Raw genomic sequence first — 12,920 nt, forward strand, 5'->3', positions numbered from 1 at the left:
GAGGTTCCACCAACCGAGCGGGTCCTGCTCAGTCTGAGCTCCTTAATATAGTAGATGGGTATAAAGCCCCAGTGGCCCATGTCAGAGGTTTGTTGGGAAAGACAGTATGGGTCAACTCTGCCTCGAGTACAGACAAACCCATCCGTGGGATTGTCTTTGCTCAAGGACCAGGTTATACATGGTGGATAATGCAGAAAGATGGAACAACACGGTGTGTGCCTCAGGGAGACCTGATTGTGGGATGAGACTCATATATGAATGTCATTGTTTGTTGAATGTGAGACAGAAGGAAACTGTAAGTGTCAAAGATCTGAGCAAGTAAGATGAGAGGAATGTGTAAGTGTCAAAGGTGTGAGTAAGTGAAATGAAAGTTTTTATTGTATATTCACGATATGGGATAAGGGGTGGAGTGTCGTGGGTTGACAGCCTTTATCCCAATATCGTGTGTTGTGTCTGGCAGCTGTGCCTTTTCTCTCTTCCCCCCACCCCCGGACGTCTTGCTGTGGCGGGGCGGGGAAGAGAGGGGGGGAGTGTTTGTCCAGGCCTTTTTGCTTTGGGCTTTTGGCTGCTTGGCTTGGCTAGCCGCTTTGCTTGCTTGCTTTCTGCTTTTTGCGCTGTTTTTTATTTCCTTTTCTTTTGTTCCCTCTTTCTTACCCTCCCCTGAAGATACTGGACCGGCTCTGGACCTGACCTGAGACGTCCAGGACACCTGGAGCTTGCAAGAGAAGCTTGACGCCCTCACAACACAGTCTGTTTTCTTTTCTTTTCTTGTGTTGGGGAGTGTTCTTTTGTTACTTGTAAATAAATAGGTTTTGTTTTCCACTTTGCTCCTCCGAGAAATTCCTTCCCGAACCCGGTGTTGGGGGAGGGGTGGTTGGAGGTTTGTTTTGTTTTGGGGGGCTCCCTTTTGGAGATTTCCCCTAATTTGTCCTAAACCAGGACAATACCCCATGGCAAAGTCCCCGCTAAGCTGCAGGTCCAAGAGATATCAGCTGAGTCCCAGCTGATAAAGAATTCTGGCTTTCTGATACCTCCACTTCCATCAGGGAGTTCACTCCAGCCAATTTTGGTGTCAGCGGCTGGGGGACAATGGGGTCATATGGAGGGGGGGCCATGGGACTGGGATTGCAGGGTGGGGCCAGGGAAGTCTCCAGGGGGATGTTGTGGGGGCAGGAGTGAGCTCTGGATTTGGGTTGGAGTACTGGGGTGACACCAACAGGATCAAGGGACTGGGAGTGGAACTGGGGTCTGGGAGAGTGCTGTGGAGGACAATGGGGGCTGAGGGAGTGGCTTTAGGGATTTGGTTGGGGTTTGTAATCAGCCTGGCACTACAAGACAGTTGCAGAGGATTGGGAGCTGGATTGAAGACCAAGGGAGCAGTGGATGGACAATGGAAGGGTAAACACAGGACTGGGATTGGCACAGGGGTCTGGTGGGGCACTGAGGGGACACTGGGGAGATCGGAGATTGTTCCCAGGATTTGGGATCTGGAAGTGCATAGGGGTTGGGATGACACTAAGGGGCTTGGGATTCAGGACTGGGAGTGGGGTTGTGGGGCTAGTGGGCACAGGAATGACACTGGTGGGCTCACAGCAGTGGGGTCCAGAGGGGGCTTTCCTGGCCATATCTCCCACTCCCCTTCCCCATTGACTGAGGCATTCGGAAGGTGCACACTTCCCAATCCATCTACTGAATGTTCCCCTTGCTATGCACCCAGCCCTTCTGTAACTGACACATGACCATTAAAATGAGTTTTTTTTTTTTTCTGAATCCATTCACAAAAGCATTCAAAAACTGAAGGATCTGACAGCCCAAATTAAAGAAGATGGAGGTTCCTGGTTGGATGATTTGTTTCAAAATTGGAGTTTTGCACCTTGGCTAAGGCAACTTTGCAAGATAGGTCTTTACGTATTAGGTGTTCTAATACTGATATTGATAGTGGTACCTTGTATACTCTGTTGTGTTCGGCGAATGATGAACAAAACAGTCCGAGAAGATTTTGTCATTCAAGCAGGAGAATTAAGAAATAGAAGCACAGAGAGTGTACAAAATCTCACGAAAGCAGTAGATAAGGGTATTGACATGAACGAAGGTTTTGAATTAAGGCCTTGGAATCGACCAGAGTTTTTTGAACAATGACTTGTGACTGTTGTCAAACGTGATTCATATCTCTTTCAAGGATTGGGTCTTCACAGCATTAAGTTGCTGTGCCATAATATAGCAATGCTTCAGTTTAGTGAAAATAGGTTTTCAACAGATGATAGATAAGCAGAAATTTTGCAATAGAGCTATGAAATGCAAGTAGCAAGCGACAAGAAAATGAAAGCCTCTGGGTCAAACAGAGAGGGGGAAATGTTGGAATCCTTAAGGTTAGAGGGTTTTTAAGAAATGGTTAAAAAAGTATAGGCCTCAGACTGAAGTTTTGTTAGCATTGCAAATACAGCAGAAAAGTTTCCCATGCAAGCAGAAAAGTTTCCCAAGCTGTAGATGTGACAAACCACAATAGGTCTTTGAGGAATTGGCTTTAGGATGGCAACAAGGTTATTTAATGTATATCTTTAGAAGGTTAGCATGAATAGAACTCTGTTCTTTGTCTCTTATAAACTAGTCTTTGTTTTAGCTACGATTACGTATGTTTTATAAGATTGGATTAGAATGCTTGTCAATATGTGTTTTCTGTGTCTGATTGGCTGAATTCTAGTCTGAGATGATTTTACGTATTGCTGTACCAGCGCTGCTGGGGGAGACATTTTTTTGGTGTGGATCAGTGAGCTGTCATGTCTCCATTTTGTATTTTGAGACTGATGTGCTGGAAATAAAAGCAGAAATCTCTTCACTGGTCTGGTTACAATGTTATCCATATTTGGATATTTTGCCGCGGCCTAGTGGGTTCCTTTTTTAAGGCGTGGGTTCCTGACACCATTGGACTTATACCTGTCCCGTACCCCGCACACGCCAGCCAGGAGTGGAACCACAGACTGTTTCTCCCCATGGACAGGACCTGCCCTTGCCATCTTGAACTTCCCAGCCTTTAACATCCCCTGAACTGCAGAATATAGCAGGATGCTCTGCCTGGAATGTGGCCAAAGGACAATGCCCCATTTGTGGCCATTGGGGCTGCATTGAGAGGGGTCTTGACTGGTTTGGGCTCTGAATTGGGTTAAAATCAGCCCAAATCACCAACCCCAAATTGACAACTGAGTGTAAAGCACCAGAGCTGGGACTGGCCATCCATCAGCTGACCCTGGGAATGTGCAGTCCCCTCCCAGACAGAGATTCCTCTCCCCTATTCCTCTTTGGAATGAAATGTGTGTGAGGTTGATCCCTTGGGAAGTGGAAGCTCCCCAAGGATCCTCCTCAAAGCTGAGAGAAAAAGATGCTCCCACAAGTGTTGTCCAGGGAGTGACATCGAGCCCTGCATGTCACTTTTGGCTGGCTGTGACAGATTTAGTTAATGGAATTGTTTTGATAGAATTGTTTATTAAAATGTGTTTGCTAAATGGCTTTGGCATACACAGTGGTCAGAGTGGCTGTGGTAGCCTTGTATCTCAGGGAGTCTTGGTGATCAAGGTGACCATGGCTTCCACAGTGACTACGATGACCTCAGTGACCTTGGCAGCCTCATGGCTCAGAGGATCCTGGTGGCCACTGCCAGAGCTGTGGCAGCTAGGAGGAGTCCTCTGAGGTGGAAAGGGGTGCTGGGGATGCTCCGACCTGAGGGACAAAGGGAGGGATCAGAGGGACCATGAGGGGAGTGAGGGGTTTGGGGATGGCCTCAATGGGGAGAGAGGGGTTACAGGAGTGATGGGGACCATGAGGTGATGCATTGCAGGATGTCGGTGAGGGCACCCGGGTCTATAGGGAGCCAGGGAAGTCAGGGGTTCATGGTGGGCTTAGGGGTTACAGGGAGGAGCCATGGGGGTTCATGACCCACCCTCATCCAGCACACAGGGCCCATCCTCACAGCATTACCCAAGGTGGGGAGGGATAGGGTCAGAACAGGGAGATCCCAATCTCTGTCCCTGTCCCTGTTATCCCCTGGCAGGGGTGTCCCTGTCCGTGTTCCCATCCAGAAATGCGGGCCCCCATCCCTGTGGCCTTTCATGGGTGTTCCTATCCCCATGCCCACAACGGGAGTCCCCAAACTTGCTGTCCCCAGCATGTTCCCCCACACACAGTGGGTGTCTCTGTCCCAGTCCCCATCCCCAATGAGTGTCATTGTCCTCTGCGTGCTCTCATGGGTGCCCCCATGAACACAGTGGGTTTCCCATCCCCCCAGGCCGTTCCTTAGTGCTCTCACCTCACACCACACGCAGTTGAATTCGCTTAAGGTCCCGGTGGAGAGGAGTTGGATCTGTGTCTTGTTTCCTTCCTGGGTGATTTGGGTGACATTGAAGGTCTCAAAGGGTGGGATCAGCACCACCTTCTCTTCTGGATGTTCGGTGAAAAACTGGATTTCCACGCCATGGCACGTGTGCAACTCGAGCACCGTGTCATTGGAGCACTCGCCAGTTGGTTTGCTCAGGGACACCAACATGAATTCACCGAACCGGATGATATCACCATGCTGTGCCTCAAACCAGCCCCCACAAACCCTCTGGAAAACATCAAGACACTGCCCTTTCTGAGCATCCCGCAGCGTTGCCAGGGCATCGGTCAGCAGGAAATGCAGCGTTTTGAAGTGGAAGTTGTCCCGGTATTCCATGTCGGAACGCCCGGCCACACGCACAGCAACATTGAACATGCTGGACAGGCCATCCATTGTGAAGGCCATAATGGCAGTGGCCTGCTCTGGAGACAGAGGGGACTCAGGGAGCCCCCGACTCTGCCACTCGGCTGCAGCCTTTACCCATACCTCAGCAAACTTCTCATTCTGCTCAAACTCGGAGTTGTTGAGGGCCGGCAATGCTGCCTTCATGGCAGGGCCACAGCCCTGGTACTGGTCATCAAAGGAGTACGGGGCCATGTCCAGGGTCACCACCTCGACAGCCGTGGTGGCCATGGCCATTGCCAGCAGTGCCAGGGTCTGAGCCAGGGGTGCCATAAAGAGGAGAGGACACAGCGAGCAAGTGTGGACACTGGAGGACACAGAGGGGACATGGGGGAGACACGGGGAGGGTTCTCAGTGAGGGACTGGGGAGGGGAGTGGGGTCAGCCCAGGGGGAAGGGAGGCACTCCTGGCCAGCAGACCCTGGGCATGTCTGGAGTCCCTGATCCCAAATTCTGGGTTACTTAGGCCGCCCCAAGCTCCCCAGGGATGCCAATTCCAATTGTGCAGTACCTCAGCCCCCCAGAAGCCCAATTATACTCACAGGAATTCAAGTGCCCCCAGGCCCCCTACAACACTGATCCAAATCCTGGAGTCACACCCTGAGCCCCCCAGTGTCCCTCTCACCCATCCTCAGACCCCAATCCCACTCCCATTCCCCAGTTCCTTTGGTGTCACCTCAGGACATCAACCCAAATCCAGGCATCACCCCCAGCCCCAAAAGTGTCTGCTAGCACCCCCATGACCCCAATCCCCTCTCATCATCCCGTGTTCTCCCCTCACTTACCCCCAGAACATCCCATGACCCCAATACCAGTCCTGTGACTCCCCCAGTATCCCCCAAGCACCAGAATCCCAATCCCTCAGTCCCGTGTCCACCACTAAGTGTCTGCCTGGAGTCCCCCCCAGCCCTCGATACCGAAATCGGCCGGAGTGAACTCCCTGATGGAACTGGAGGTATCAGAAAGCCGGAATTCTTGATCAGCTGGGACTCACAGCAGATGTGTCCTGGTCCGCAGATCAGTGAGGACTCAGCTATGGGGTATTTATTCACCATAATCATAAATATTAATTAAAATGTGCCACTTATCTAATACAGAAAATGTACTTTTCCCGTAAATCATTTGCATATGTCTCCCTCCTCCTACAAGTTCTTTTATTGCCCTGGAATGTTGTAAAAATGGGGCTTCTGGGTATCATTTTCACCAAAAACTTTGATATCAAAGGGACTTGCCCTGGAACAATTTCGTTGCACAGGTGCTGTTGGTTCCTGTTACAGAACTTGCCAAAACCCAACTGGAGTTCCCTTTATATGTTTCTCCTCAGGTTCTAGCCATGATTTTCATCCTGTATGCACACCTCTCCATCCTTTTATCATTTCTGCCATTTGTCTTCAGGCTCTGTCCAGCACCTTCAGGGGAAGGGAAGATATCTATTCTCTGTTATTTTGTCACTTTGTGACAGAAATGCTCCAGTTCTGTTATCATCCATGCTGCCCTCCAGGATCTCCAGGTCTTTCCTGTCCTGAGGAGCCCAGAATGGGAAAGAGCACTGGGCAGAGCTGGACATGGCTCTAGGCAGAACTGGACATGGCACTGGGCTGAACCAGACACAGCCCCAAGCCAAGCTGGACATGGCACTGGGCAGAGGTTGACACAGACCATAGTGCGGAGATGGAAATGGCACTGAACAGAGTTGGGCACAGCACTCCTGATGTGCCTCACTGGGCAGGGACAGGGGTCCTGACACTCCCTGACTTTCTGGGCTTGCTCCTCTGAGTGTCCCCCAGATCCCTCCTGGCCCCAGGCTGCATGGCCAGCTTCACTGGTCACCCAGCAACAACCCCAGGTCATTCCCCAGAGCTGATCCAGCAGGTCCCCACCAGCCAAGCAAGGCACTGGTGCTAAATTGGGCTAAAACAAGCACAAGTCACCAACCCTAAATTGACAATTGAGGGTAAATCACCAGAGCTGGGCGTGGCCATCCATCGCCTGACCCTGGCAATGCCCAGTCCCCTCTCAGACAGAAATTCCATTCCCCTATTCATACCTGGAATGAAATGTGTGTGAGGTTCCTCCCTCAGTAAGGGGATGCACCCCAACAGACCTCCTCAAAGCTGAGCGAAAGACACGTTCCCACAAGTGTTTGTATGGGGAGTGACATTGAACCCTGCTTAGGAATTGTCATATTTGGCTCTCTCTGTCAGAATTACTTAATGGAATTGTTTTGGTAGAATTATTTGAGTTTTTTTAATAGAATCATTTAATGGATTTGATTTGAGAGAATAATTTAATAGAATGTGAATTGACCAAACCAGACTCTCTGGCCACACAGTGTCTGGAACCAGACATCATGCACACCCCAGAACACGTGGCGACACTGCCCATTCTGAGCATGCCTCAGTGTCACCAGGGCCTGGGTCAGCAGGAAATGCAGCATTTGGAAGTGGAAGTTGTTCCAGAATTCCTGGTGGGAGCGCCAGGCTGCACACACAGCTGCATTGTAGTCCTTGCCAATATCCTTTTTTGCGTAGGCCATGAGAGCAACAGCCTGGGCTGGGAATGCCAGCGGGGACACAGGGGACACGGGAGAGCCCTGATTTGCCACTCTGCCTCGGCCTTCACCCAGGGCTGGGTGAAGAGAGGATTCACCTGGAACTCAGAGTGGCTGAGGGCCAGAAGCCTCAGCAGCTCTGGTACTGGTCATCAGAGGAGTCCTGGGCCGTGTACAGGGGCACCACCTTGATGTCTGCAGTGGTCACAGTCATTGCCAGCAGTGCCAGGGTGTGAGCCAGGAGGGCCATGGCAAGGAGCTTACTGGGAGCAGTGTGGGAGACTGGAGGAACAAAGTGGGACACATACTGAGGGGACACTGAGGACACACAGGGGTACATGGGAAGTGTTCCTCTGTGAGGGGCTCTGCATGGCCCCGAGCTCCAACCACAGGAACTTTAGAACAGTGGCCATTTATTCTCATTTCCTAGGAGGCCTTGGACATTATCCTTTTTTCTCCTATGCAGTGAGTCTCTTTGTCAGCAACAGGGTTGCATTTGGTAAGTTTTTCTTGATTGTGATCTGTACTCCATATATTTTATCTTGTATTTAGCAGACAACCAGTAACAGTCTTAATAAGATAATAGCCTTACAGGTGGGAACTGCTTTAACATAAAGGTACACAAACTCTTTGCATAAAGAACAGAGAAGGAGAAGATGTGGAAGACCAGACTGCTACAGAAGCTCAACTGTGGAGCATGGCAGACCTTCTGGCCTGGGTACAGTGAAGACTGTGGGAGAGAAAGAATCAAGGCAACAACAGAATTGAAGACATCACTTTTGATCACTCTGACCATCATGTCTGGACACTCCTGACTTTCATGCTCACTGCTCTTGACAGAGAAGAGATAACCTGGATGTAGTTGGTGAAAGAGATAACAAGGGCATTACTAGTGAAAGAAGGATAATTGAGAAAGTTGTGTTTTTAAGGGGACTGGGGCAAAGAAGACCAAGTAGAAATTTTCGTATGAACATAGTGAGCTATAAATCCTGGTAAACTGGTGTAATAAATGCCTTTGCTTTGCTGGCATTGCAGAGTCCCCGTCTCTCAATCCCCACACACCAGCCACCCAGTCCCAATCCCAAACCTCTTTTTACCCTTCCAGTGTCCCAGTGGTACTCCCCAGCATCTTGTTTCTGGTCCCAGACCTTTGTAACCTTCTTGTGACTCCAGGCCGCTCAGGAACCTCACCCAAATTCCTAAAGTCCCCATCGCCCCCGCCCCCACCCCCATCAGCCTTGGCCCTCTCCCAGACCCCAGTCCCACTGTCCCACTTCCAGCCCTGTTACCCATTTCATGTCACCCCAAGACCCCAACCCAAATTCAGGGACCAACCCCTGACCCTACAATGTCAGCCTGGAGCCCTCCATGACCACAGTCTACAGCCCCAGTCCCATGTCCCTCCACAAGTGTCCTGGGGAATCTCCCCAGCCACCAATATCAAAATCGGCCAGAGTGAATTCCCTGATTGAACTGGAGGTAGCAGAATTCTTGATCAGCTTGGACTTACAGCACATCTCTCCTGGTGCTGCACATCAGGGGGGACATTGCCAGCCGAATCTATCCATCCTAATTGTATATATACATGAAAATGCAGTTCTTAGCTAATACAAAACCAGCACATTTCCCGTAAATAATTGGCATGGCTCGACCTCTTTTGGGAAATATTTTTTTTTGTCCTGGAGGGTCATAAAAATGGGGTATCAGGATGTGGGTTTCACTAAGTGCCCCAATATCTCAGATGACCTTGCCTCAAACTTTCGTTTTGGGCTGGCACTGCTCTTTTTGTGTAACAGATCTTGCCACATGCCCATCACTGCAGTTCCCTATGTCTCTTCCTCCACAGGTTCCAGCAACCTTTGCTCTTCTGTGTGCACACTTTTACATCCTTTTATTGTTTTTTGCTAGTTCTTCTTAAAGCACTATCCAGCATCTTCAGGGGATCTGACACTTTCTATTCTCTCTCTTAGTGCTCAGTCCCCACAACACCAATCTCATAGTCCCATGTTCCCCCAGTTCCCCCCAGTCCCACTCCCCACTGGTCACTGAGTTGCTGCCTTATCTCAGACACCAATTGGGGTCCCCTATCAGATGACATCCCTGTAGGCACCTTGAGTCTGGGGATGATCTCCTGGTGGAGTGCCGGGGTGACTTCCCTGGCCTTGTTGGTGTGGCAGGAGAAGTTCTGGACCACAAAAAGGGATCCACCAACACCAGGAGATAACCTGAGCCTATGTTGGTGTGGAAGCTCAGTAAATCCATTGGCCAGTTATAGCCAGGAGTGTTTCCACTACCAGTGATGCCTGTAGGTGATAGTTTTGAATTCAAAGGGTTCTTTTAAATACATATCAGGCATTGCTCACTAACAGACCTGACAATTTTGTCCTAAGCACGCTGAGGTTCTGAGGCCGCAGACTGATCCCCATCACATCGATTCCCAGAGCTTTGCTGGTGCTTTTCTCCTTTACAAATTGCAGCATCAGTTGGGGGGGGGCCTGACACCTGGTTATTGGGAGTTACCTCTCACCTACCCAGCCAGCCATCCTCATTATAGTGGGCTTTTAAATAAGCAACCCATTTTCCATCTGCCCAACTCTATCCAGGCCTCACCTCTGGGGCTGAAATTCCTTTCTCAGGAATTAACACCAGGATGCTTTGTCACAGAACCTACCCTGTAGCTTTAATGCAAATCTATTTCCCACAGGGATTTTTCAACCCCCAACCTGGTGTGTCCTGGATTGTAGTACAGCCACTTCTTTGGGCAGCTGGGTGGAATCAAGGAGGGACAATAATTCTTGCTTATATTTAATCGGAGATCCCTATGCTGTAATTGACTTCTTTCTTTCCATATGTCTCCATGGGCATGAGCAATGCTCAAAGCAGATGGCAAGTGAGTTCCTATATTTGCCCTTTTCCTCACTGCCAATTCCAGAGCTCTTTGTAACACATTGAGCTCCTCCCCTTGTTCCACATCTCCTTTCAGTTACAGTGACCAGAGTATATACCTGAAACCTTTGTCGCAAATTGGATTTCTTGGCCACTTGGATGAGGAGAAAAGTCACTGCTGTGGCCTACATTCATCTGTGCCAATCCTGGCTGATGCCAAGTTGTTTTGAAGAGCACCCCACAGGAGCCCTGAAGGCTCCCTCAAACATGAGGCCCCTGAATGTCCTTGATTTGGACTCCTGCGGAAGGACAGGCATTCGGTAACTTAAAGATGCTCCTCAGGTCTGCATCTCCCGTGGGATTTCCTCTCCTTTGAGCTTTTTGTGTACCAAGGAAAGCAGCAGTCCCTGTGTGTCCTGTTTACCACCCAGCTGCCCAAAGAAGTGGCTGTACAACAATCCAGGGCATACCAGCTTGAGGACTGACAAATCCCTGTGGGAAATAAACTTACAATAAAGCTGCATGAGAGGTTCTGAAACAAAGCATCCTGGTGTTAATTCCTGAGAAAGGAATTTCAGCCCCAGAGGTGAAGCCTCGGTAGAGTTGGGCAGATTGAAAATTGGCTGCTTATCTAGAAGCACACAATAAAGAGGGTGGCTGGGTGAGTGGGTGAGAGGTAATTCCCAATAACCAGGTTTCAGGCCCTCCCCAACTGATGCTGCAATTTGTAAAGGAGAAAAGCAACAGCAAATCTCTGGGGCATTGATGTGAAGGGTACTGGTCTGCAGCCTCAGATCCTCAGTGTCCATAGGAGAAAATTCTCAGGTCTGTTACAGAGCAATGTCTGATATGTCTTCAAAAGAACCCTTTGAATTCAAAACCATCACCTCCAGGCATCACTGGAAGTGGAAACACTCCTGGCTATAACTGGCCAATGGATTTTCTGAACTACCATGCCAACATAGGCTCAGGTATCTCCTGGTGTTGGTGGATCCCTTTTTGGGGGGTCCAGAAGTACTCCTGCCACACCAACAAGGCCAGGGAAGTCACCCAGGCACTCCCCCAAGAGAACCATACTCAGGTTCAAGGTGCCTACTGGGATGTCATCTGATAGGGATCTCCAACAGGTATCTGAGGTGTGGCAGCAACTCAGTGAGAAATGGGGAGTGGGACTGGGTGGCACTGGAGGGACATGGGATTGGGGTGTTGGAGGCTGAGCAATAAGAGAGAGAATAGAAAGTTTGAGTTCTCCTGCAGGTGCTGCATAGGGCTTTAAAAAGAACGAGCAAAAAACAATAAAAGGATGTAAAAATATGTACACAGAAAGGCAAAGGTTGCTGGAGCCTGTAGAGGAAGAGATAAAGGGCAATGCAGTGAGGGGTTTTTGGCAAGTTCTGTAACACAAAAAGAGCAGTCACTGCAAAAGCAAAAGTTTGAGGCAAGGTCATCTGGCATATTGGGGCACTTAGTGAAACCCACCTCCTATCACCCCATTTTTATGACCCTCCAAGACAATAATAATTATTTCCCAAAAGAGGCCGAGCCATGCCAATTATTTACGGGAAATGTGCTGGTTTTGTATTAACTAAGAAGCCCATTTTGATGAATATTTATAATTAGGATTAACAGATTCTCTTGACAAGGTGCCCCCCTGATGTGGACCAGGAGAGATGTGTTGTGAGTCCGAGCTGATAAAGAATTCGATCTTTCTGCTACCTTCAGTTCCATGAGGGAGTTCGCTCCTGCCGATTCTGATATTGGTAGCTGGGACTATTCCACGGGACACTAGTGGAGGGACATGGGACTGGGATTGTAGAGTGGGGGCCTGGAGGGCTCCAGGCCGACATTGCAGGGTCACGGGTTGGTCCCTGAATTTAGTTAGGTGTCCTGGGTTGACATGAAATGGGTAACAGGACTGTGAGCAGGACTGGCATCTGGGAGAGGACCAAGGCAGATGGTTGGGGGCAAATGACGGGGTGGCTTAAGGAGTATGAGTGAGGTTCCTGAGCAACCTGGGGTCACAACAGGGCTATAAATGTCTGGGAGTATAAATGAGATCCTGGGGAGCACCAAGGGGACACTGGAAGGATAAACAGAGGATTGGGATTGGGACTGGGCGGCTGGTGTGTGGGGATTGAGAGACATGGACTCTTCAATGCCAGCAAAGCAAAGCCATTTATTACACCAGTTTACCAGGATTTATAGCTCACTATGTTCATACGAAAATTTTCTACTTGGACCCCTTGGCCCCAGTCCCCTTAAAAACACAATTTTCTCAATTATCCATCTTTCACTAGTAATGTCCTTGTTGTCTGTTTCACCAGCAACGTCCCTGTCATCTCTTCTTTACTCAGAGTGGTCAGCGTCAGAGGGTCAGAGTGACCAGAGATGATGTCTTCACTTCTGTTCTTTATTGAATTTTTCTCTCTCATGGTCTTCACTGTACCAGGGCTGCAAGGTCTGCTGTGCTCCCCATTTGAGCTTCTGTAGTGGTCTGGGCTTCCACATCTCCCTCTTTTTTGGTTTTTTATGTAATGCATACATGTTAAAGCAGTTCCCATCTGTAAGGCTATTATCTAATTAAGACCCCAGAACTGGTTATCTGCTAAATACAGGATGAAATATATAGAGTACAGATCACAATCCATAAAAATTTGCCAAAGGCAATCATGGCACTGACAAAGAGATTCACTGCATAGGAGAACAAAAGGAT

At 49.4% G+C, this 12,920-nt stretch overlaps 1 protein-coding gene across 1 annotated transcript; it reads right to left on the bottom strand.

Annotated features, from left to right (window-relative positions):
* Positions 1-3,666: 3,666 nt before the first annotated feature.
* Positions 3,667-5,044, bottom strand: LOC134418766 (erythroblast NAD(P)(+)--arginine ADP-ribosyltransferase-like). The gene is made up of 2 exons (XM_063157605.1): positions 4,301-5,044; positions 3,667-3,714 (listed from the first exon to the last, which is right to left on the bottom strand). The coding sequence occupies exons 1-2, from the start codon at positions 5,042-5,044 to the stop codon at positions 3,667-3,669; spliced, it is 792 nt and encodes a 263-aa protein (XP_063013675.1).
* Positions 5,045-12,920: the final 7,876 nt, after the last annotated feature.

This window comes from Melospiza melodia, chromosome 1 (assembly GCF_035770615.1).
Source record: "Melospiza melodia melodia isolate bMelMel2 chromosome 1, bMelMel2.pri, whole genome shotgun sequence".
Classification (NCBI taxonomy): Eukaryota; Metazoa; Chordata; class Aves; order Passeriformes; family Passerellidae; genus Melospiza; species Melospiza melodia.